Here is a 27,098-nt window from a genome sequence, read left to right as displayed (position 1 = left end):
CACAATTCATAAAAGTTCCTATTAGCAACCATTTCTTCTCACAGTTAGGAAAAAATTCAGAAAGCAGAGTTGGCCATATTGACAAATATCCCAAACAGTCTTGCCAGTCGGATTTTCGTAGTACATTGAAATGCTGCTACGTTCGAAGAGGAACAATACGGAATTTGTATTTACTTTGTTGGATAATGTATGAAAATGCAGTGGTCGAAACTCGGGGCGGAGAAAAAAAGCTCGTCTTCCACCTTTTTATTATTTATTTACTGACGCAGAGGTTTTGGGGCCAGTATTTGTCTTTGTGCCTGCGAAGCATGCCTGCGTAGCGCTACATATATTTGACGACAGAAGTTAGTTGTGGCGGCACCTACCAACATTTTTCAGAACTTCCGCTTACTTTGCACTCGATTCTAAGCCGCAGGCGGTTTTTTGGATTATAAAAACCGGAAAAAAGTGCGGCTTATATTCGAGTAAATATGGTACACAGGTCAGGTACAGCGCATCTGGAAATACACAGCAGTTTCAAAGTTGTCTCAACATTTTTCATATAGAATGCAGCGTCATTGTCATATTGAATTTCTTCGGGCCTCAATAACTAATGAATTGGAAAATAACACTGCAACAGTTGAATCATTAACTTTTTCCACACATTCACACATATCAGTTGACTTGTCGACTGAGATCCAGATCTCTTTATGTTTTACTTCATCTTCAACAATTTTCATTGCTTCATCATAACATTAACTTAAGCAACATTTTCACAAACTTGATTCACTGGGCACAAATTTATCCAGAAATTGTTTTAACCTAGGCTTCTGTAGTTCCACAAAGGGATTCAAGCATCAATAAAAATTTTTACCTAAGTTTGTTTGTTTATTTATGTATTTATTTGTTTAGTCCTTTTGAATGAAGTAAATATGATAATAGTATTAACTCTAGTCATCACACAGAAAATTTTTCAAGATTATTTATAGTTCTACTTGTTATAAATGGCAAAAGTTGCAGTTCTATGCATTTATTGTAGTTCAGGTATTCACTTATGGAACAGAAGCAGTGGTACTGTATATATTCTGTAATAGAAGTTTCTAAAGCATTAACAGTTAATATACATTTTATATAATTTGGCAATGTATTGAACAGTTTTATTACCAAATAGCATGTATGTGTCTGACACAAACTTGTATTGAGTAGAAGTAAATGCAAGTTACCTTTTAATCTAGAGTTGTGGTCTTGGAAGTCACATTTTTTTCTGATACTGTTATCATTTCCAGTTATATTATTTTAAATATGCATTAGTGTGTGAATAAAAATCGTGAATGGAAATGGTGGCACTTTCAGTGTTTTAAATATCAGTTTACAGGGCCATCTAGCTCTGTTCTCTGCAAATTGCAGTTTTTGATTTGCCGTTGCAATTGCCATTGGAAGCAAAGAAATCTTCATCCCAGTAGCCTTGGAAAGTGCTTTTTTGTGTTTGATTGTGCTGATATGCTCATAAATGAAACAGGTATTTTTGTGTTTCACTGACTGCTCACATTTATTGCCCAGGAGTATTTTACTGTCACCAGAGAATAAATCGACTCCAAATGTATTAATGTAAATTTGCAATTTCCTGCTTAAGGGAACACTGAATTTTGGCAGTCTACTGCATATCTCATGCAATGATGTCACAAAGAAAACTGAAAGAAAGGCAAATTTTTAACAATAATCAAACTATGGTTTAGTTCGCACCTTCATTGTTGCTTTTAAAGGAGATATGATCCAGCAGGAAGCCAAGTAAATAGAGGTGGTAATTAAAACCCTTACCTACTATTACCTCTTCATAGGGTGACACTGTTTTAATAATAAAGGAATAAATAATAATGAAAAAGGCATTTATTGCAGCAGTTAAGCATTTATATAAGAAAATGCAACACATAACTTTGGTATTTCATTCGCAGGGTTGTAAATCATACAAATTCATGTTCAGATTGAAGACATATTTAACACATTTAAGAAGGCATTCTTGAAAATAATTTGATCACATTCATAAACTGTGGTTAAACATCTGACAAGTCATATCATATCATCCCCCAATACTAATATTTTTGTATGCTCAGCTTTACACTCTGTGTATTAATACCCTTGTCTCACTTTACAGCTGTTGTAATGATACCACCACACTGGCTACACAAGTGATCGATTTCTGTACGTATTGTGGATGAATTTCTTATTTTTATGTTAGTGGAGTGTTGTTCTTGTACTTACCACATGGCATGTACTCACATGAAGTACAGAAATGCAGGAGTACTTATACCACCATATGTATTTGGTACCTCTGTGTTGTGGTGGGTCATGAATTAATTTTGTAGAGTAGGCCTTACAAATCCACATAGTTACTAATTATATTTTCAGTTTCTAAATTCTGTTAATTCATTTTTAATTCCAGCATGTTTCATGTGGCGAAATTGACTGCTTCCAGTATACTTGAAAATGTCAAAATTTCGATCACAAAAATATTACCAATAGTCATAATCATAATGAGAACATTCTGTAATCTGCAGTCACTTTTTCTGCCACATTTTCTAAGTAGAAATTGCTTATATTCCCTTTAAAATCATTAGACGTTGATGTTATAACAGGCTTAAAGTTACAGATCCCCTCGTCTGTATTAATTGAATTGAAAGTTTCAGGTATGTTAGTTGACAGAAGGTGTAAGATTTCTTTGTGAGTCAGTTCCAAGAGTAATTGCTTAGCATAATTTTCAGAAAAGATGTTTAGAACAGTCTCTCATAAATCCCTTTGTCTGATACATGTGACCAAGAAGTAGGAGTGAAATGGATTTCTGTTGACTTGAAGCTTCCACACTGTCTTCATTTTCCTCATGTGGCTGTAAATTGTGAGAAGAGGAAGACCCATTCATGCATGATCAAAGTAACAGGATGGGGGTGGGGCAAGAGGTAAGTCACTGGATCCTTTAGTTTTTCTGCTCTGGATTTTGGAGGTGTCGGTGCTTTTCCTTCATTCACAGCAAATCTGTTCTGAAAATGAAGGCAAAATAAAGTAAATAAAAAGCAGGTACATGTTTAGAAATGACTTCCTGTTGTATCTGTTTCTACACTTCAAAACTCATCACATTGTTATACATACATATATTACCATGTATGTAATATGTAGCAGTTCTGTGTATTTTGAAGTAATTGTTATTACCATGTTTAATTTCTAATACAACCATTCAGAAGTATCTATTAACTGTCACTACATTTCTTTGACTATAAGGGGGAGCTTTCAGGACCTAACCCTTCATATGTACATAGGAAAACATGCCATCAGTAATGTCAACAACTGAATTTTCTAGAATCGTTTGCAACCATTATCAATGTCTGCCCAAGATCAAAGTCTGTGAAAAGCTACTGCAGATCAGTATGCTGATTGTGGGATCTGGCACACTTTATCAGTGATGTTGATGAAAAACATACATGTATAAAGTGTTTTTAAAACATCAGATCCCAAAACATAAATTACAGAGGTTATTTGCTGGTTCAAATGGCCTGTTGCAGATGTCAGAACGATCACTGATGGAGCAGTATTTTGCCACTCTTCATTAGGTTGGCAGCTGAAAGGATGCAAACTGAATATTCTGGATCCTGCTTTCCTTCCAGGAGAGTCAAATGATGATCTGTTGCCCCTCCCTGCCCCAACCTCCTCCTCACCCTCATCGCTCACGTTGCTTCTCCCATTGTGGACAGTTACTCTCAGTCTGAGGCTGGCCCTAGTGGCCAGAGACAGTGGCCATGTGTGTGTGCTTGTGTCAATGTGTGTTGTCTACTTAAGAAGAAGGTCTTTTGGCAGAAAGCTCACATGTTTAGCAGCCTTTTTGTTTTGCCTGCCTGCAACTCAATATATCCCCTAGATGGTGAGTAGCAACCTATTCTTCTCAAAATATTGTAATAATTCACTGTGTTTCATATGAGATAAGAACAGTAACACATTAAAATGTACGTTTTGGTCTAAGGGTACATGCACTTTGGAATACAGTTTAGGATGGTCTTTTTTGCAGTTTCACATTACTGTTATTCTTCCAGAAGAAATTGTGGGAGTTGCTAAGACTGTTTTTAATGACAATGTAAGCAACATATAATGTGTCATTCATTCATTTACACACATGTTGCATAAACCTCATCTTGAAACAGTGTCTTCAGGGATGTGAACCAAGACAATTTATACATTAACAGGCAGGAGCAACCACTGCTCACTACTTATATAAAGTATACTAGCAACAAATTATGATTACCACTAATTTACTCAAATTCATAATTATGCTAATTACTTCTAGATTACTTTGTGTATTGGGAGCAATTAAAAGACTTCCATTTGAGGATGTTGCTGCAGCGTAAATGCAATATAGCATGACTCTTATGTGGGTGTATCAGCCCCAACATGTAGGCAAGGGATTAGTGTGGCATTCATTTCTTTCTGAAGCATGTGTGGTAAATGTGGAAATGTGAACTATAGTGATGTTAATACCAAATGCATCCAAACAGGACCAACATGCTGTTATTCTCTTCTTGGCTGCTGAAGGACAAACACTGGTAGACATCCATTGTAGAATGAAGAATGTGTGTGGGGCAGCATGTCAGTTGAAAGTCACTGTTGCAGAATGGTGCACAATAAGGGATACTATTGCTTCATGATAATATGTGGCTCCATATCACAAATATCATAATACAGAAGTTATGCCAACTCAAGTGGGAGACACTCAAACACCTGCCCCCATAGTCCTGATCTCTTCCCACATGATTTTCTCTCCTTCGATCTGTTAACAAAGGTCTTGAAGTGTCAATGATTCCTGTGAGAGAAGGATGTGCAGCAGGCAGTTATGTACTTCTTAAGTCAGCAGGACACAGTGTTTTATCAAAAGGGTACCTTCAACCTCATGGATTGATAGAAAGATTGTCTCAATGCTCACAGTGATTTTGCCTGATTGGCATACTGATTCTGGGTGATACAGCCTTGAAATAGAAAATTTTTGATCGCCCCTATTATTTATGTTTGGAGAAAAGCGGCTTTGAAAAGAGCCACTGTTCCTTATGTACTTGGCAACCGCTGTTTTATCAAATATTTCAAATGAAGCATTTGTATAATTTTGCACAGACCTGTATCAACTGCAGCGGCTGCTCCTCAAATTAGCTTCTTGTGGCTTCCATGAAAAATCTTTAAATTGGTTCAAGTTGTATCTCAAAAATAGGAAACACAGGATAGTTATACAACATAAGCGCAAGAAAGTTTGTTCTAGTTGGAAGGAAATACAAGCAGGTGTACCCCAGGGGTCCATACTAGGCCCATAACTATTTCTATAGTATATAAATGACGTGCCAGGTAAGGTAACTTCAGATACGATTCTGTATGCAGATGACTCAACAGCAATAGTCTGCTGTAAAAACACTGAAGATTTAGCACAGAAAGCAAAACAGACTCTTCAAGAACTAGAAAATTGGATAAATAATAATGCTCTGAAACTAAACTTAACAGAAACACAAATTGTACACTTCAGGACCAAACAAACTATTGAATATGTAACACAGTTAAGTTATGAAGGCAGAGAACTGATAACTGCAGAATCTGTCAAATTTCTGGGAGTGACCATAAACAAAAACTTGTCATGGGCTGATCATGTGGATTGCCTACTGAAGCAGTTAAATAGTTCTGTCTGGGCAATGAGGGTTCTGAATAAAGTAACTGACTTAGCTCTTAGGAAAATTGTGTATCATGTATATTTTATATCAGTTGTAAGATAGGGCATAATTTTTTGGGGAGTTGGAAGAGGAAGCCCCCTCAGATTGTTCAAGCTACAGAAAAAAAATTATCAGAGCTATGACTGGAATCAACAATAGATAATCATGCAAACCTTTATTTGCAAACCTTGACTTACTGACAGTTTCTTCCATGTTTATAAATGAAACCCTTCTTTTTGAGTTAAAAACCCCACATAGTTTTGAGGGAAATTCATTTACACATGCTTATGGAACAAGGCACAAACAAGATTACATGTTACCTCTCCACAGAATAACATTATTTGAAAATACTCCATATTGCATGGCTTTGAAGGTTAGTAAGCTAGAATCCACCAGTACAAACATTGAAAAATATTTAAAAATCAAATGCTACTACAGTGTGGATGATTTTTAAATGAGGAAAACAAGTAGGAGATATTACATTTGCCTTGTTTTCCAGTTTCTTCTACATTACATTCTATGTGTATGCTTATGTTCCCTTTAAATGGAGGTATAAGTTCTTTTTATATGTGTCGATACTTATAAACTATGTATCTTGTGAATAATGTATCTAAATATCTAGATATAAACATGTATAGTACTTTTATGAAAGTAAGTGGTCTTTGAAGTATGCCCATATTTATAAACTACAGAAACAAACACAAAAATACTTTAAAAGAATGATTTCAAACCACTGTGGAAATTTTAAGAATAAGGAAAAAATCTAACATATAATTATCTTTATATCTAAAAACAAAGATGATGTGACTTACCAAACGAAAGCGCTGGCAGGTTGATAGACACACAAACAAACACAAACATACACACAAATTTCGCAACCAATGGTTTCTTCATCAGGAAAGAGGGAAGGAGAGGGAAAGACGAAAGGATGTGGGTTTTAAGGGAGAGGGTAAGGAGTCATTCCAATCCCGGGAGTGGAAAGACTTACCTTAGGGGGAAAAAAGGACAGGTATACACTCGTACACACACACATATCCAACCGCACATACACAGACACAAGCAGACATTTGTAAAGGCAAAGAGTTTCGGCAGAGATGTCAGTCGAAGCAGAAGTACAGAGGCAAAGATGTTGTTGAAAGACAGGTGAGGTATGAGCGGCGGCAACTTGAAATTAGCGGAGGTTGAGGCCTGGCGGATAACAAGGAGAGGATATACTGAAGGGCAAGTTCCCATCTCCGGAGTTCTGACAGGTTGGTGTTAGTGGGAAGTTTCCAGATACCCCGGACGGTGTAACACTGTGCCAAGATGTGCTGGCCATGCACCAAGGCATGTTTAGCCACAGGGTGATCCTCATTACCAACAAACACTGTCTGCCTGTGTCCATTCATGCGAATGGACAGTTTGTTGCTGGTCATTCCCACATAGAAAGCTTCACAGTGTAGGCAGGTCAGTTGGTAAATCACGTGGGTGCTTTCACACGTGGCTCTGCCTTTGATTGTGTACACCTTCCGGGTTACAGGACTGGAGTAGGTGGTGGTGGGAGGGTGCATGGGACAAGTTTTACACCGGGGGCGGTTACAAGGGTAGGAGCCAGAGGGTAGGGAAGGTGGTTTGGGGATTTCATAGGGATGAACTAAGAGGTTATGAAGGTTAGGTGGACGGCGGAAAGACACTCTTGGTGGAGGGGAGGATTTCATGAAGGATGGATCTCATTTCAGGGCAGAATTTGAGGAAGTCGTATCCCTGCTGGAGAGCCACATTCAGAGTCTGATCCAGTCCCAGAAAGTATCTTGTCACAAGCGGGGCACTTTTGTGGTTCTTCTGTGGGAGGTTCTTGGCTTGAGGGGATGAGGAAGTGGCTCTGGTTATTTGCTTCTGTACCAGGTCAGGAGGGTAGTTACGGGATGCGAAAGCTGTTTTCAGATTGTTGGTGTAATGGTTCAGGGATTCCAGACTGGAGCAGGGACATGTCCCTTCCCTACAGCCTAGGTCTTTGTGGCAAACAAATCTGCTCCAGTCCGGAATCCCTGAACCATTACACCAACAATCTGAAAACAGCTTTCGCATCCCGCAACTACCCTCCTGACCTGGTACTGAAGCAAATAACCAGAGCCACTTCCTCATCCTCTCAAGCCCAGAACCTCCCACAGAAGAACCACAAAAGTGCTCCACTTGTGACAGGATACTTTCCAGGACTGGATCAGACTCTGAATGTGGCTCTCCAGCAGGGATACAACTTCCTCAAATCCTGCCCTGAAATGTGATCCGTCCTTCATGAAATCCTCCCCACTCCACCAAGAGTGTCTTTCCACTGTCCACCTAAGCTTCGTAACCTCTTAGCTCATCCCTATGAAATCCCCAAACCACCTTCCCTACCCTCTGGCTCCTATCCTTGTAACTGCCCCTGGTGTAAAACCTGTCCCATGCACCCTCCCACCACCACCTACTCCAGTCCTGTAACCCGGAAGGTGTACACAATCAAAGGCAGAGCCACGTGTGAAAGCACCCACGTGATTTACCAACTGACCTGCCTACACTGTGAAGCTTTCTATGTGGGAATGACCAGCAACAAATTGTCCATTCGCATGAATGGACACAGGCAGACAGTGTTTGTTGGTAATGAGGATCACCCTGTGGCTAAACATGCCTTGGTGCACGGCCAGCACATCTTGGCACAGTGTTATACCATCCGGGTTATCTAGATACTTCCAGCTAACACCAACCTGTCAGAACTCCGGAGATGGGAACTTGCCCTTCAGTATATTCTCTCCTCTCATTATCCGCCAGGCCTCAACCTCCGCTAATTTCAAGTTGCCGCTGCTCATACCTCACCTGTCTTTCAACAACATCTTTGCTTCTGTACTTCTGCCTCGACTGACATCTCTGCTGAAACTCTTTGCCTTTACAAATGTCTGCATGTGTCTGTGTATGTGCGGTTGGATATGTGTGTGTGTGCGAGTGTATACCTGTCCTTTTTTCCCCCTAAGGTAAGTCTTTCCACTCCCGGGATTGGAATGACTCCTTACCCTCTCCCTTAAAACCCACACCCTTTCATCTTTCCCTCTCCTTCCCTCTTTCCTGATGAAGCAACCGTTGGTTGCGAAAGCTTGAATTTTGTGTGTGTGTTTGTGTTTGTTTGTTTGTGTGTCTATTGACCTGCAAGCGCTTTCTTTTGGTAAGTCACATCATCTTTGTTTTTAGATATATTTCTCCCACGTGGAATGTTTCCCTCTATTATATCCATATAATTATCTTTTTATGTTGTAATGTGCTTCTGGGAGCATCCATTGCTTTATTTAAATGTATCTTGTTTTAGGTATACTTAGGTAGGCATAGAATTATTCAGTGACGAGTCACCAATGTTTCAAAAAATGATTGTACATAACATGTCATGTGACATTAAAGATTCTATTCTATTCTAACAGTGTCTATAGGCCCTACTGGTGAAATCAGGAACTGTCTACCTAGGTTGTTAAAGTCACATGGTGTTTATATCTTGAGTCAAGTAACTTGTCCAGCTTATTAGTGTGGAAAGTTCTACCACTTTGCCAGTAACAACTAGAAAACGTTTTGCAAATAATTTTATACTTCTCAGAATATAAGCACTGATCTGAGATGTGTAAAAGGTGTGTGTAATTTGTTAATTCAGAAAAAAGGCTTCTTTCACTAAGTGAGACCTGAAATGTTTACTAGCTTGTGGAAAACAGTGTCTACATATGGGATGCTGGCACCTTAAGTGTGTTTGTCATTTCCTCTGTATGTCCATTTTATTTTCATACTCATTTTGTCCACCTTTGAATAGGGGAAATCATTAATGAGTGAAGTCCTCTGTTTAGTGTTGAAGGGTATCGCCTCAGCATGTATAAGAGAAGAGCAGATGCCCACTGTCCCCCTGCTCCTGCACATACATTTTGATACTCACAAACAACTTGCATCTTGCCCTACTACACAGACAGGCACACCAATTCAGTATCAGTTTGAAAAATGCTCAAATAATGAAAGGATACTAACAACTAATGAGAGCACCTAGAGTGATTTGTCATGAAATCTGAAAATTGGTTCACCATTTATCGATATTCTCCTTGCATTTAAAATGCTGGTGCTTCCAGTAGCATTATACCTTCACTCTGTAGACCTTTTTCCTGTTATACCAGCCAGTGTCAAAAAATACTCAAATGTGAGTGAATGTATAAGTATGCAACTAAACTTCAACTGTCTGACAGCAAAATAGTATGTAAAAATCTCAGTTAAGAACATTGTATGTACTAGGTACCTGTGATGGAAAAGTGGTAGCTTTAGTATGTATAGTGATTAAGAATTACAATGTTTCAGAAGTCTTTATCTGCATATGTTTAAATTGTTGTGGTTTTTCAAATGTGGTGTAAATATGAATGATATCTACAGTAAAATGCAAGAGTCAGTACATTCAGCATTGTAAAGATTCCAAAGTTACTTGGGGTCAAAGTAAATTTTAGGGGAACTTCATGCTTCATACAGACAAATGCAACAGTAATTTGTTCTTTTGAATCTTGCAATATCATTTATGCTGGTACCAATTGACTTTTGTTTCTTTGGAACTCTAGCATTCAAAACAGGTTTCTCTGAAAAAGTTTAATGAAAACTTTGTAAACAGCCAATATTTTCTTTCATAGAGATACAGGGGTTTCAGTTGCCTGAGACTGCAATCAGGCAGGTGTGTGATTTGCACCTGTGTGTGTGTGTGTGTGTGTGTGTGTGTGTGTGTGTGTGTGTTATTGACAAAGACCTTATTGGCCGAAAGCTGGAATCTTTTAGTTGTGCCTATCTGCGACTCAGCATCTCTGTTATATGGTGAGAAGCAACTTTCCTTCTCTGATATTGTTACATTCCTTCCAGGATTTTCAATTGTTTGAGATACAGTCTATATTTTGATTCCAAACTGTAAGATGTAATGTATTGTGGAAGGAATAATAAAATAGAGTTCCTAATTTCAGACACTTACAAGATTTCGTGCATTAAGGAAACAGTTTTTGGATGCCGTATTAATACTCTGAATATCTTTCTCCTTGAATGGTATTGATCGTAGAAAGGAATAAAGGCAACAAACACTCTTGATGCAGACACTGACCATAACACTGAAGCTGCCTCACTTACTGTCCTAAATGACGTCCTTAACTTGACTTTATTTATCAAACAGTTATTCATCATCAAACATTTAAATTTCTTTCCATGTTCTCATCACAACACTCGTGACTTCACATAGTTCACTGAGTTGTTTCCAGCGGTCAAAGAGGCAGAAATCAATTCACACTCTCATGATAACTGTGTAACAACTTATACAACTTATATATTATTTCACATATGGTATCTATACTATTAAACATAGCAAATATTTTAGTAAGGGCTATAAAAAATTCTGTTAAAAGTTTCATGTTGGTCTGTAAGCCATATGTCAGTATTCTTTACCCAAAAATTTGTGATGTTAAACTTGTCTTTAAGAATTCTGTATATATTGCAACATCCATACATACTAACTTTGGTGTACTAATCTGTGCTGGGTATTTTGGACTTTTCTACAATTTCTTCATGATTGTGGGTCATACAGAAATTGCATTAATGTTTATCAGAAGATGAAAAATTGGTCTCTCTCTGCTTAGCTAGTAAGATTCAATTTTACAGTGTCATGTCTGCTTAAAATTATGTTAACATTTGATTATGCTATTCCTGTGTTTATGGATGATAAAATACCACTATGAAATACCACTTTGATACCATGAAATAATGTTTATATTCATTTTATCAGACTGACAGGTACAGGATAAAATTTGCAGTAAGCTGAGATTAAGTGAGTTGAAAAATAGGTACACCAAAAATATTTCTGAACCACTTACATTAAGCATTCCAGAAAACATCAATATTTTGAATAAATTAACCAAATTTTAAATTTTTTTCACATCTTGAGACAATATAGTACTAAAGATAGTCTGCTGGACAGAAACACACATACTATTTTCAGATATTTATTATATTGTACCTTTAGAGACTAAAATATTATTTTATTGTACTCTGAAAGATATTCTTTGGTTCCTATAAACACACACACACACACACACACACACACACACACACACACACACACACACATTTCCTGATTTATTAATTACATTGTTATAATCTACAGCAATAAATAATACTGCGCAGCCACATACAAAAATTCTCACTTCAGCCCACATGTCTGTGTTCCACAATGAACTGTGGAAGGAATGAGTCTCTTTATTTAACAAGTTGTACCCTTAGTCCTATGAAACCCAAAATTCTTAAAGTTAATGTTATAAATATTATATAAGAGATAGGTGTCCAAAATGACATTTCATCTACATCTGTCATTTGAAGAATAACTTTAGGGTCTGCATAATGACAATATATGTCAGGACAGTCTAGAACACTCCTATTGAGACCAAAGACACTCAGCACTAAACCAACAACTCCGCTTCGCATGAAACTCATCTGCATCAGTACATTCATCCATGCTGGTATATCATGAGCAAAGTCAAATCCATAAATTGCTAATCCCAGGAAAGGTGCAATAGTAGCTGGGCCAACAATACAACCATTCTGAAACAAATAAATAAAAATTTAGAAATGATGTTTTCATTTTCATCAATAGAATAAAACACTTACTTGTAAGTACAAATTTCCTAACTTAAGGAAATCAATCTCTCTCTCTCTCTCTCTCTCTCTCTCTCTCTCTCTCTCTCTCTCTCTGTAAAATAAGGTCACTTGAAAATAATGGTGCCTGCTCATGTAAATGTCATATATGAAGATAAAAATGTGTCTGTTTAATATTGAAATAAATTGGAACTGAAAGCTGCTTTCCAAGTTATAAAGTATTTAGGAAATTAGAAAATGTATTTCTGAGAGAAATATCTGGGTTTTACCAAATCATAGTCAAAGATAGGCTGAAGACAATGTGACAGTGTCAGCAAAAGTTTACTCTTGTGGACATACACTAAAAACTCTTGCCTTTTTTCTGGTGATCCGACATGTTCTCTGTATCCACATCTTCTACCATTATGTGTTGTAAGTCTCAGCTTTGTCTTTGATCTACATTTACATGGATACTCTGCAAATCACATTTAAGTGCCTTGGATAGATAAGTTGGCTTCCTGCTTTAGAATGCATTTCATATACTTTTATCTTTATTATTATGGTTATTGATTTATTTTCCTTAAATTTTATAGTTCTTTTTCTTTCAAACCCTGTATGGAGCTGTGAAAGCTATTGGATTGCTGCACATTACTTTGTGAAAGTTTTTTTCTATGGGAAACATTCTCTGGTTTTTTACCAAGTTTCTATTCTCCTAGGTTTTCTTCTGACCAAACAAAATGTAGAATGGTTTCTAAAGTTTCTGTTGTTAGCAGTCTGGACCTAATAAGTATCTGAATTTTGTACTTATCACCTACTTATTCATTTGATGTCAACTAACGAATCTTCAGTTTTAAAAATTAGAAAATAATCATTAAGGTATTACTGTCAGATTCTTAGAAATACCAGAGTGTTGTCATTAGTTACAGACTTTTTATCAGTTGTGATGCTGACTCTTATCTTCAGACCTAGACTAACTACTCAGAAGTGCAAATAAATCAGCTGCACCCAATTTAAAGTTCTATGGAATTTTTCAGTTATGGTTGGGAAAATGTGAGGATTGGTGTTACTGAGGACTACAAAATGCTTCTAATTGACTTGTTAGTATAGTGGCTTGGCTGGTGGATGTCAGAAACACTGTCCATGTTATCCCTTTTCCCTGTTTCATAATATATCTTTTCTGTTACATTCTAAAAGAGGGTGAGATTTTCTCCTTTAGGCTTTTTTAAATATTTGCCTATCCCTGACTATGGAGCAATGTTAATCACTACTTCAAGGGATGACAAACGGTAATGTTTCTTCTGGGAAGGTGAGAAAACTTTTGAATGGACACATCAGTGAAATGGTGGCTCACATTTAGGAAGTCACTGAGTGCAATGCATATGATATCAGGGTAAAATAATGAGAGATTTATGATAGAGAATGACTGTGTAACAGTGCTGCAATGAGTCATTTAATGTGAAGATGTTCTCTGACAGCAATACCTCATAAACAAGTTGCAGAGAAACCCCACAGAACACTGGATGCAGTGATGTATGCAAATAAAGGAATAAACCAGGAGAATTTTAATAGGAACTTAGTGAGCACATTAGCATTGTTAGAATGTGTCAGAATGTCTTATGTGGGTTTATTCCTGGAATACTGTCACTAGAAAATATCAACATAATGTGAAGTGACCACCTGTAAATTAGTGGCAAGGGTAATTAATAAACATACAGTAGCTTATTTCACTGATAGACACACTACTCTCTGCCTATGGCAATCACCACTAAGATCACTCTGTATTTTTTAGCATTAAATAGTTTTTAAAATGAAATTCCTTAACATCTACATTTATAGCCTCCATCTTTTCACAGAAGAATGGAAACTAGTTTAACAATAGCATCTTTGCTGTGTCTTTCCTTCTGCCTGGTAAGAAGGTTATTATCTGAGCAGTGAATGAGAGTGCAGAGATTGAGGTGTTGGACTCGCACTCAGGAGAAATACAGTTCAAATCTTTATCCTACTGTCCAGGTTTGGGTTATCCATGATTTCCTTAAATCACCTGAGGTGAGGTGTACAGCAAGGTGAGTACTTGGAAGAGTCTGATTGGTTGCTCTGTGTATGTCATGTCTCACCTCATTCTCTGTCTCTAATAATATGATTCTCAAAAGTATATAAACGCTAATCTTCCCTCCTTTTCTGTTTCACTTTATGACGAGGTGGAAAAGGACTTGATAATTTGGCCAAACTATGAGGACTGTTCGCATAGTAAGGTCCAATCAGTCTTGAAATGGAATCCACCGTGAAAATAAAATATGTTTATTTATTTATTGGTCCTGTGAGTCTAGGACCGAACAGTGTACAAAACATATTGGTTTATTTTTAACAGTTGCCTACACATTTCAGCTACTGCTGTAAATAGTTGCTGCTTCGACTTAGACATTTGTTGTAGTGTTGTACTAACTTTCCAGTACCCTTGTGATAGGAGGCAGCCACTTGTGCTTTTTGCCATTTCTCTGGGCTGGTCTATAGCTCATTGTCTGTGCCAAAATGCTATCTTCATAGCCAGCAGTTGATGTCAGCAGAGATGAAACTCAGGGGGAGACAATTACAGGCTGTATTGTGGGTGATCAAACAATTCCCATCAAAAACACTGTAGGAGTGCCCCACAGCATGCAACCGAGAATTGTCATGAAGATGGAAAGACGTGTTATGTAGGTTGAATGACATCTAGAAAAATCTCTCACCAGACCCTCATAACGGGCAGGAGAAACTCTGTATACTGTACAGGCACCTTTGTGTTCTCACTGGGCACTCAGAACTGAAAAAAGTGATGTCACACAATTGACGGATATACCAGAGACACTGCCCAACACATCTTTGCAAAGCTTCATCGGATCTTCACTGTGGTTTCCGTTTCACACCCAGTCAGACCTTACTTTCCAAATAGCCCTCATTACTTCTAGTTCCAGGGTAGAATCATCTCCAGCAGACATCTTTGTGGTCTGTGGTCATTAGGTTCAGCATCTGAGTTCTGCCTATATGTGTAAGTCTTTTATTCACTACATTTTGTTATTGAGAATAAGGCAGTGAGAATGTGGGAGGAGCTATGTTATTTACTGGTGTTCATTGATTTAAATTCATGAGCTACTGGTTTGGTAGCATTAGTACTTATTACTTAACCTGCAGCTACTCTCTTGCAAATTTTATTAAAGGCATACGTCTTTCATGAGCTACAGGGATGTAGCTATTACTGGTTTGATGTCTAAGTACAACAGTTGCAGCTGCTCTGTTGCAAGCATCATACAAGGCATGTGTCCTTTCTCCAGCATCTGCTCTGGCATTTGTAAGAAATCTTTATTATCTAACCATTACTAGTTCACTATCATTAGTATCACAGCTGGACTCACATACGGTAAGCCATAAATTTAATGGTAGCTCCTGTTTCACTTAGACAGATTGGGCAGTACTTAATTCAGGGTTATATAGCTGACAAGATACAGTGAATTTGATTGTTTTTCAGACATGCTACAGCTCTGATACATTTGGAAACTGCTTATTGGATTTATTATGTATAGATCAATTATTACTGTATTTAGGCAATGCCAGTGCATTTAATGTGGGCATCAATATAACTTTTTTCAAGTCATCATTTACTCCCTTCAAAATATGTGTTTCTGTCAGCCTTCCATTCCACCATTTTCACTTCATGGTGAACTGACCCTACTTATATAAGATGACTATACATTCTGCTTTGTTTTTCTGTTGCAAACTCCCATAAAAGTTTGTTCTGATGCTATATGTGCACAGAATGAGATGAAAAATCTATTCACCCTCTTTAGTGATTTCCTCTCATATTAAATGCGAGATTTTATTCAAGAGTCTGCTAAACTAATTAAGTGTCCTATGCATTTTGCTTTAATTCAGCTGTATCTGAGGTGATGTTTCGTTTACAATTTTTGAATGCTAGTTGTATACCACATATGATCTTTTCCATAATACTCAGTCTTACATCTGATATAACAGGTAAAAAAAATCTACTTACCAAGCAATGGCAGTAGAACACACATGTAACAGGTTCTAGAGTTTGCAAGCTTTCAGGGCCAGCGTTTCCTTCTTCTGGCAGAAGGGTTGAAAGGGAAAGGAGAGGGGCGAAGGAAAAAGAAACTGAGGTTTAGGAAAAGGGGGTGGAGTTTGGAAAAGTCACCCAGAACCCTGGGTCAAGGGAGGGCTACCAAACAGGATGGGAAGGAAAGACTGATTGATGGGGACTGCAACAGACAAGATTTGAAAATCTGTGAGCTTAAAGGTGAAAGATAGGGTAAGATGCAAGCCAGAGATTACTGCAAAACTGCAAAACATCATGCATAAGTTAATAAGAGCTAAGCATATTGTATGTGATAGTAGTGGTGGTGGTGGTGGGGGGGGGGGGGGGAGGAAAGGAGAAAAATAGACAGGTCAGAAAATGAAGGATTTAGGAAACTAAAAGGTAAATTAACGCCAGGTGGGTAGTGACAACCAAGGACATGTTGTAGCACCAGTTCCCATTTGTGGAGTTCTGCGAAATTGGTGTCTGGGGAAGAATCCATTTGACACATGAGATGAAACAGGCACTGAGGTCACAACTCTCATGTTATAGAGCATGTACTGCAACAGGATATTGTTTGTTACCAATAAACACCCTCTACATATGGCCATTTGTCCCAACTGGGTACATGGTGGTAGTCATGCCAGTGTACAGGACTGAACAGTATATTATGCATCACTTCACAGGTGGCTCTCCATTTGAGAGTATATGTTTTGCCAGTCACAGGGCTGGTACAGGTGGTGATATGAGGGTGCGTAGGGCAGTCTTGCAGCAGGACGATCACAGTGGTAGGAACCATAGGATAGTAGAATGGGTGCAGAAGGAGCATAAGGTCTGACAAGGATGTTGCAAAGATTTTGAGTGATAGAAAGCTATTCAAGGTATGGTGGGCAAAACCTCAGATATTATGGACCTCATTTCAGGGCATGATTTAAGGAGTTCATAGCCTTGTTGAAGTAGGATAATAATAAGTGACATGTAGTATACTCCTAAGTTGTTGTTTGGGGCAATCAGCAGTACCAGTATTGGATGTGATGCCCCATTAAATCTGCTTTTGAAGTAGGCTGATGGGGTAATTATGCCCAGTGAATGCTGAGGTCAGAATGATGATGTATTGCTGTAAAGTCTGTGTCCAACAAATATGTTTGCCTCAAATGCCAAGGCTGTATGGGAGGGAATGTTTGATGTGAAAAGGATGGCAACTGTCAAACTGTAAGTACTGTTTGTTAGTACGTTTAATGTGAACAGAAGTGTGTAACTGAAATTCAGTGAGAATGAGATCAGCATCAAGGAACATGTCAAGGGATTCAGAATAGGACCATGTGAAATTTAATTGGGAAACTGTATTTAGAGATTCCAGGAATTTCAAATGGTCAGCCTCAACATGAGTCCATATGGCAAAGATGTCATCAATGTACCTAAACCAAACCAGGGACTGAAGGCTTATGGATCCCAGAAAAGCCCGTCCTCATAGGTCTGGAATTGATTCCTTCCTCCCACTGGATGTTCGAGTCCTCTCTCGGACACAGGTGAGTATGTTGTTCTTAGCATAAGTTGGCTTAAGTAGTGTGTAAGTCTAGGGACCAATGACCTCAGCAGTTTGGTTCATTAGGAACTCGCACACATTTGAACATTTTGACTTCCTTCTTGCTCACCTTAAACATTTTTATATTTACCAACAACTGTTTCACTTTTAAGGCTCAGATATACAAACAAACTATCAGTTTAATAAGTCACAGCTGCAAAATACTAACGCAAATTCTTTACAGATGAATGGAAAAACTGGTAGAAGCCGACCTCGGGGAAGATCAGTTCGGATTCTGTAGAAATGTTGGAACACGTGAGGCAATACTGACCCTACAACTTATCTTAGAAGAAAGATTAAGGAAAGGCAAACCTACATTTCTAGCATTTGTAGACTTAGAGAAAGCTTTTGACAATGTTGACTGGAATACTCTCTTTCAAATTCTGAAGGTGGCAGGGTTAAAATACAGGGAGCGAAAGGCTATTTACAATTTGTACAGAAAGCAGATGGCAGTTATAAGAGTCGAGGGACATGAAAGGGAAGCAGTGGTTGGGAAGGGAGTGAGACAGGGTTGTAGCCTCTCCCCAATGCTATTCAATCTGTATATTGAGCAAGCAGTAAAGGAAACAAAAGAAATGTTCGGAGTAGGTATTAAAATCCATGGAGAAGAAATAAAAAACTTTGAGGTTCCCCGATGACATTGTAATTCTGTCAGAGACAGCAAAGGACTTGGAAGAGCAGTTGAACGGAATGGACAGTGTCTTGAAAAGAGGGTATAAGATGAACATCCACAAAAGCAAAACAAGGATAATGGAATGTAGTCAAATTAAGTCGGGTGATGCTGAGGGAATTAGATTAGGAAATGAGACACTTAAAGTAGTAAAGGAGTTTTGCTATTTGGGGAGCAAAGTAACTGATGATGGTCGAAGTAGAGAGGATATAAAATGTAGACTGGCAACGGCAAGGAAAGCGTTTCTGAAGAAGAAAAATTTGTTAACATCAAGTATAGATTTAAGTGTCAGGAAGTCGTTTCTGAAAGTATTTGTATGGAGTGTAGCCATGTATGGATGATAAATAGTTTAGAGAAGAAGAGAATAGAAGCCTTCGAAATGTGGTGCTACAGAAGAATGCTGAAGATTAGATGGGTAGATCACGTAACTAATGGGAAGTATTGAATAGGATTGGGGAGAAGAGGAGTTTGTGGCACAACTTGACCAGAAGAAGGGATCAGTTGGTAGGACATGTTCTGAGGCATCAAGGGATCACCAATTTAGTACTGGAGGGCACCGTGGAGGGTAAAAATCGTAGAGGGAGACCAAGTTATGAATACACTAAGCAGATTCAGAAGGATGTAGGCTGCAGTAGGTACTAGGAGATGAAGAAGCTTGCACAGGATAGAGTAGTTTGGAGAGCTGCATCAAACCAGTCTCAGGACTGAAGACTACAACAACAACAACAACAACAACATATACAAACAAATCAGGGATATAGCCATCAGAACAAGGTTCGCTCCTTCCTGTGCCAACCTTTTCATGGGTCAGTTGGTGAAGGCTTTCCTGGGATCCATATGTCCTCAGCCTCATGTGGCTAACCTGTTAAAATTTCCAAAATCTCTGAATACATTCTCCAAATTAAATTTCATATGATCCTATTCCAAATCCCATGCCACTTTACTAGATGTTGGTCTAATCCTTGCTGAAGGTCAGCTGCACACTTACATTAAACCCCACTTACAAACAACAGTACTTAGGCCTACATTTTAATAGTTGCCATCCTTTCCATGTCAAATGTTCCCTCCCAAACAGCCTTGGTATTCAAGGCAACATATTCGTTCAGATGAAGACTCCTAACAGCAGTACATCAGCATTCTCACCTCAGCCTTCACTGGACATAATTACCCCACCAACCCAGTTCAAAGCAGATTTCCTGGGCCATTACATCCAACTGTGGTACTGCTGATACCTCCAGAAAACAACTTAGGAGTGCACCACTTGTCTTTACTGTATTAATCTGTGACTTTGACAAGGCTGACTTCCTAAAATCATGTCCTGAGATGAGGCCCATTCTGTGTTAGATTTTTTCTACCACACCTAGAAGAGCTTTTGGTCACCTTCCCAACCTCCACAATATTATTGTCAGACCACATGCTCCTTTTGCACCCATGTCCCTACCCTATGGTGCCTACCCCTGTGACTGTCCTCGCTGCAAGCCTTGCCTTATGCACCCTCCTACCACCACCTACACCATCCCTGTAACTGGCAAAAAATATACTATCAAGGGGAGAGCCACCTATGAAATGACACATGTCATATGACATCTGTTGTATAAGTACAGTTTGGCTTTTTCATTAGCTTGACTACCATGAAGTTACCAGTTAGGATGCATGGCCATTGGCAGAGGGTGTGTACTGAATATCCTGTTGCAGAGTATGCTCTACAACATTACAGTCATGACCCCAGTGCCTTTTTTACCACATGTGCCATCTGGATTCTGCCCCCAGACATCAGTTATTCAGAACTCTGCAGGTGGGAACTGGTGCTATAACATGGCCTTGGTTCTCGCCACCCACCTGGCCTTAATTTATGTTAATTACTTTGGGCTCAGCATTTTTCACAGAAGCCATGTCTTTCTCCACTCTCTTTCAGTTTTCTACATCTTTCATTTTCTGACCTGTCAATTTTTTGCATTTCCTTTCCTCCTCTAACACACACAATGCACTTTGCTTTTTGTTCTTATCAACTTGTGCACAATGCTTTAGCAGTTATCTGTCTTGCATATAATCCTATTTTTCACCTTTAAGCTCTCAGGTTTTCAGATCTCATCTGGTGCAGTCTCCAACAATCAGTCTTTGTTTCCTTGTCATCCCATCTGGTAAGTCTCCTCCGACCCACGGTTCTGGGTGACTTTTCTAAATTCTACCCCCTTTTCCTAAACCTCACCAACCTTTTCCTTCACCCCTCTTCCTTCCCATCAACCCTTCTGTCAGAAGGAGCCATTTGCTCTGAAAGCTTGCAAACTGTAATATCTTTTACATGTGTGTTCTCCTTCCACTGCTTGTTGAGCAGATTTTTGACCCATCAAATTATATTATATTTTCAAAAACTGATTGTTTTTGTTGGTCTAATATAATAGGATAAATACAAAACCTACTCACCATGCTGCAACAGTAAAAAACATACAATAAAAGATGTGCAAACATGGAATCTTTTGGAGCCAGTGTGCCTCCTTCTGGGAGAGGCATGAAGGGAAGGGAAGATGGCTGCAAGAAAAGACTGGTGATGTTTAGGTTATGAGAAAAGTTACAGAATAGTCATACAGAACCACAGGGTCTTTTCTTTCCTTCTCATCCCATCCAGTAAGTCTCCCTGACCTTGGCTTCTGGCTGACTTTTTGTATCTCTTTGCATTTGTGAAACCTTACCAGACCTCTTCCTTCTCCTTCAATCCTTCCACCACTGGCTCTGAAAGCTCACTCATATTTTTTCCTTCTGTAGCTTGGCAATTAGATATTTTTATCTACCCTATTTATTAAACATTGATTATTTTCACTTATATATCAGTCTTAGTTCTACAAAATTTTTAATGTTTTCGTGGTTGTGGCTTGTTGACAAACTGCCTATTGGCTTCTGTCTTGGGTTTATCGGCCAACATTCATCTGATGATTTTACTGATGTTTCACCAGCACAGGTGGCTGGCATTGTCAAAGCTTCACCCTCCATTGCTGGTGGAGAACTGGAGCAGAGCTTGGGGCTGCAGACTACATATACCTGGTGCGCCAAAGTCCAAGGTCTTCTCTGCGGTCATTTCCAGTGCGGTTCTCCTTTTGCTACCTGCAATGGTTGTTTGCTGCATCATGGGAAGCTAGGAACTGTTTACCTTAAGGCTTTCTTCTTTCTTATTGAAGCTATTACCATGTTTTTGCATTTCTATAGCTTCTCTGACACATAAATAAAGGACTTGGGACATTTCATTGAGAAGCTGAAGAAACTAAAACTTGCACCAAACATCCTGGTCAGCTTTGATATTGTTTCCTTGTTTACAAAAGTGCTGCTCAGTGACCCTCTGGAGCACATTGGTTTCATTTTCCTGCAAGGCAACACAAATCTCTTTCATGCATGTCTCACCATGAGCTATTTCATGTCGAATGGCAATTTCTATGAACAGCTGGAAGGCCTCACCATGAGTAGTCCTCTTAATCCAGTGGTGGCCAACTTCTTCATGGAAAATTTCAAAACACAGGCACTGGACTTCGCAACTTGTAAACATAAGGTGTGGTACAGATACGTCAATGATATTTTTGATGTGTGGAGCCATGGTGAGGAAAAGCTTGGTGACTTCCTAAGACACTTGAACAGCCTCCATGTCAACATAAAATTTACCATGCAAGTAGAAAAGGACAAGAAACTACCATTTCTAGATGTGCTGGTCATAAGGGGTGGCAAAAACCTGGGAGACAGTGTGTATCAAAAACTGACACACACGGACAGATATGTGCACAATTTATCAAACCACCATTTTAGTTTTTTCTTGCAGCCCTCTTCCTCCTGGGCCAGAAAAGAGGCATGATTAATACGCTTGTAAAATGTTCAGGACAAATATGTGAGCCACAGCACCTCAGACACGAAATGCAACACCTGGAAAGTGTTCTGAGGAGCAATGAGTACACCACAAGTTATATTAGAAGTGTAACAGAGCCAAACACTTGCCCAAGTGATAAATCAAAAAAAGAAATGTCAGGTACGGCCTTTCTGCCATACATTCCCAGAGTGGTGGACAGAATCAGCTGTATATTGGACAAACACAGTGTAAAGATGATTTTCAAACCAATAAAGAAGATCAAAGAGTGTCTTAGATCAGCAAAGGAGAAAAGGGACCCATTTGCAATGTCAGGAATGTACTGCATACCATACACATGCAGAAAAGTTTATGTTGGAATGACTGGATGATCAAACAACACCAGGATCAAAGAACATAGGTGACATTGTAGGTTTTGGGAGGTGGAGAAATTGGCTGTGGCAGAGCACGCAATTCGTGAGACTGCCAGTGTAGTAAAATTCAACAACATGGAAGTTCTGGCCATAGAGGCTGTTCAGAGAGGCTATAGAAATACAAAAACATGTGAATAGCTTCAAAAAGAAAGAAGAAAGCCTTAAGGTAAACGGATCCTGGCTTCCCATGCTGCAGCAAAAGAAAGTCCTTGGTAGCTAGAGGAGATCTACACTGGAAATGACCACGTGGAATCCCTCGGACATTGGCTCGCCAGGTACATATAGGCTGTAGCTTTGAGCTTGGCTCCATTTCACCACCAGCAATAGAGGGTGAAGCCTTGACAATGCCAACCACTTTGTGCTGGTGAAATGTCAGTAAAATAATCAGACGAATGTTGGCTGAAGAACCCAAGATAGAAGCCATTAGGCACTTTGTTGGTCTTAGTTCTGCTTCACATAATGTCTGTAGATTAAAATTATTTACATTAGAAAAAAAATTAATGATATTGTCAATGAACTATTGAGTATCAAATGGGAATATATGCCAGTCAAAAAAAAAAAAAAAAAACATATTGTGAGACACTGGAAAAACTGACCGTAATACTGAATGTTGAGCCAATAGCAATGCCCATCCCTTCAGCAGCTACTGAAGTGATTATTCCCACAACTGCAAAGAGCAGAAATCTGTTGAGCTCCATTGGTAGTCCTATCATTGCGTAGATTATGCTTAGGAATACAAGGCTGAGAAAGACCTGCAGAAAAACAAAAGAATTAATATTAATAAATTTTAGTTGTATAGTATTTCAATATAGCATCTCTGAAAAACAAACTCAAAATTTGGAATACTAAATTACTTCACAATCATCAAATTATAAAAACTTTGTTACCATTATTGATTAACATCATATAGTGTGACCAAAAGTAATGAACAAAAGATTCAGCAAAACATTTTCTGGCTATTTGAATATCATCTTGCTGTAATGTTTGTCAAGATCTCAGCCATTTACAGCACTCATATGTCACATATCCAAATCTTTTACTGAAAATGGCAATGCCAAAGAAGCATTAACCTTGGAAATGTACAAACAGTGAAAATATCAGTACAGTTAATAGTCTTTGCCACATGGAAAATACACAGTTGCAGAAAAAAGCCTTACAATAAGGTCAGGTAAGAATAGGGAACATCAAACTGGATGAAATTTGATAAGGATGGAATATTTTTTTAAGGTGGTTGCCAACAGTTGTTACATATTTTTAATATTCATGACATGCAGCTGCTAAATTATCCATTTGTTACTACCAGTTTTGGTCACACACCATCATCACAGTATAAAAAATCAAATATTACTCACAACATATGCTATGACATGTGAATAATGTTTGATCTTTTATACCATGAAGACGGTGTGAAAGCAAAGTTGATATTTAGTCACTTATTAAGCAGCTTATGATGCCCATCTATGGAGCATGTCCAAGTACATATTTGCTTTTTCAGTTCTACATAAAAATAGTTTTCTTATTCAAACTGCAGATTTGCTTAGACCACTAATAAATTTTAGCTACAATTCTTCTGTAAATTACATAATAGTAATATAATTCTGATACAGTAAACCAAACAGATTTTATGAGGTATACATATATAAATGAAAGAAATATATAAATGAAAGAAAATTTAATTGCAATTATTCTATACCATGGTTACATCATTTTGTGTATATGGCATAAAACAGTCATGTAGGGCATACATATTCTTGCTCCAGTTTTGTTTACATTAATAAAAAATTTCAAAAAAGTAATACTGACCCAAGGTTACATCATTTAAATACAATAATGCTGTTCAGAAGTTACCTCATTTTACTTATCCTTTTCTCTCTCTTCCTGTTTACATCTTTTTTTATACTCTGCCTGTTTACTTCAGTTCTTTTCATGTGAAAGAAATTCTCTGATCAAGTTTAAAGGGGTTTCTAATAGTAACCGTTTGATCAAATGTTTACACTTAACTTTCGATATGGCATTAGTGCTGAGTGGTGGCAAACATTCATATGACTTTACTGCAATGTAACCAATGTTCCTCTCATGTTAAGTTGTTTTATGCTGTGGCATTCATAATGCTGTGAATTTTTAGTGTGGTGGGGGTGTATAGTTACATTTTTGTTGAATGTATCTTTATGATCCTAAGTGAGGAACAGATTTTCATATAAGTACAAACTGTAGAAATTTAGTATCTTATATTTTTAGAATAAAGGCTTGTAGCTGTCTCTTGTCCTTATATTTCTTATTATTTTGTTTGTATCAGTCAAGGCACCCCATAATCATTCTGATTGCTCTCTTTTATAATTTGAATATTTCAATTGTATCAGTCAAGTGGCCCAATAAAAGACAATTAAACATCTTCATGACATGGATTGAAAGAATAATAACCATAGAAGAGAAAGGTACTAATGTGGAGCTTCAAAAAGGTGTTCTATAAACCACAAGTGTGTAGAAGTCAGCATCTTGTGAAAAACTGGTCACTAGAATTTTATGGTCCATAATAACATTTCACATGTCAGTAATACCAGTAAAGTGGGCTAATAATTTTTTCAATTGTGTCAACTTTGTAGTGATATTAAAGGAGAAGTTAAGCATTAATAATAATAATAATAATAATAATAATAATAATAATAATAATCTACTTCAATAGCCATTCTCTAAAAACCACCTACATGTGCATGACAGAGGGTACTTTCCATACCTGTTCTACTTGTTACAATAGAAGTTCACTCACACCCTCTTTACATTACCAAAAATTTAACCAACTTGTCTTTTGACTTTATTCTTAAAAAAATTGAAACTTACAGTTCCACATGATGATTACCCTACTGCAAAGTTGTTTCCACAATGAGCCATATTATCTCAACAAATTACAGGAATGATGGTGCTTCTAATGTCATTGCTTTGAGTCAAGCCTTACAAGAAACTTACTAGTCCAGATCACATTCAGTAATATTTATTCCTAGTGATCAGTTTCAACAGTTAAGATTGTCATCATCTGATTTTCAAAAAACTCATTGTACATCCTGTTCCATTATGACCGTGTTATACATGCCATGTTGACATTATAGTGGACAGTATGGAGCACACTCCACACAAGTTTGTTAAAAATAAAAACAGGTTTGTCACAAATAAAAATAATTCATTTAAAAAACACATGGTGTAACAAGATATGTCTACACACATAACATTCCACTGATGCTTGTTATGTGTTGAATTATATAACTGCACATTTGTGCACATGTTTACATTTACATGATGAGTTAATACATCATGGATCCACATTCTTTGAAATGCACAATTCAACAAGAGTTGAACAAAACCAGCCATTCATAGGAATTAAAATTTGTCTACCTTTGACCGTTCACCGTGAACAATGACTTTGAGCTAATGTAGACAGTAAACACAGCAGCGAAAAGGTATTAGCTGAGGTGAGTTAGGTTACATGCAGACAGTTTTATGCCACATTTGCTCATTGGCTTAGCTCCTCACTGGTGCATTTCTGACCTACGATTATCTGGCACATTTTGTTCAGTTTGACATACCCTACCCAGTTATTAGCTCACTATCAGATTTTTTTCTGCACTCTGCATATAAGATCATCAGCTTCACTGGAAAACAATGATATCCTGTTTAGTGTAGTTTACTTGCTTTGATGATAATGTACTAAGTTAGTGTGGAAGTTTAGTCTTCCCATCTCAACAGTTTCTAAGTGGCTGGTGATGTGGAAATCTGTCAGAAGATACAAAGAGACCTAACAGATTATACATTTAAACCTCAAAAATGTAGGCCATTCACCACATTTCATACTGAACAATGTGCTTCTCATGTGCATGTACACTACAGTCATTCTTACATAATTTTCCGTAAATCCCATCACAAAGGAGCATGCTGACGGATGTGTAGTAAGTCAAGGTATAAATTAAAAACAAAAAGTAGTCTCAGAAACTACTCTGTAAAACTACAATTACACTAAAATACTCTGTTTGTGCTTGAATATGGTATAAATAACCATTATGCAATTTAGAACATGTGGCTTGGTAGCTCAGTTGGTGTCAGACTATAACAACAACAACTAGAATGAGATTTTCACTCTGCAGTGGAGTGTGTGCTGATATGAAACTTCCTGGCAGATTAAAACTGCGTGCCAGACCG

At 37.9% G+C, this 27,098-nt stretch overlaps 1 protein-coding gene across 1 annotated transcript in view; it reads right to left on the bottom strand.

Moving 5' to 3' along the window:
• Positions 1-11,453: 11,453 nt before the first annotated feature.
• LOC124607216 (ATP-binding cassette sub-family G member 1) overlaps positions 11,454-27,098 on the bottom strand; it is a 485,230-nt gene continuing 469,585 nt past the window's right edge. The window contains exons 11-12 of the mRNA XM_047139486.1: positions 23,507-23,662; positions 11,454-12,299 (exon numbers count right to left, since the gene is read on the bottom strand). Coding sequence (XP_046995442.1) covers positions 11,958-12,299; positions 23,507-23,662 — 498 coding nt within the window. The 3' untranslated portion in view covers positions 11,454-11,957. The remainder of the gene's footprint in view (positions 12,300-23,506; positions 23,663-27,098) is intronic.

This window comes from Schistocerca americana, chromosome 3, assembly GCF_021461395.2.
Source record: "Schistocerca americana isolate TAMUIC-IGC-003095 chromosome 3, iqSchAmer2.1, whole genome shotgun sequence".
In the NCBI taxonomy this organism is placed as follows: Eukaryota; Metazoa; Arthropoda; class Insecta; order Orthoptera; family Acrididae; genus Schistocerca; species Schistocerca americana.
The sequence above is the reverse complement of the archived record's forward strand: the minus strand, read 5'-3'. Positions and strand labels throughout refer to the sequence as shown.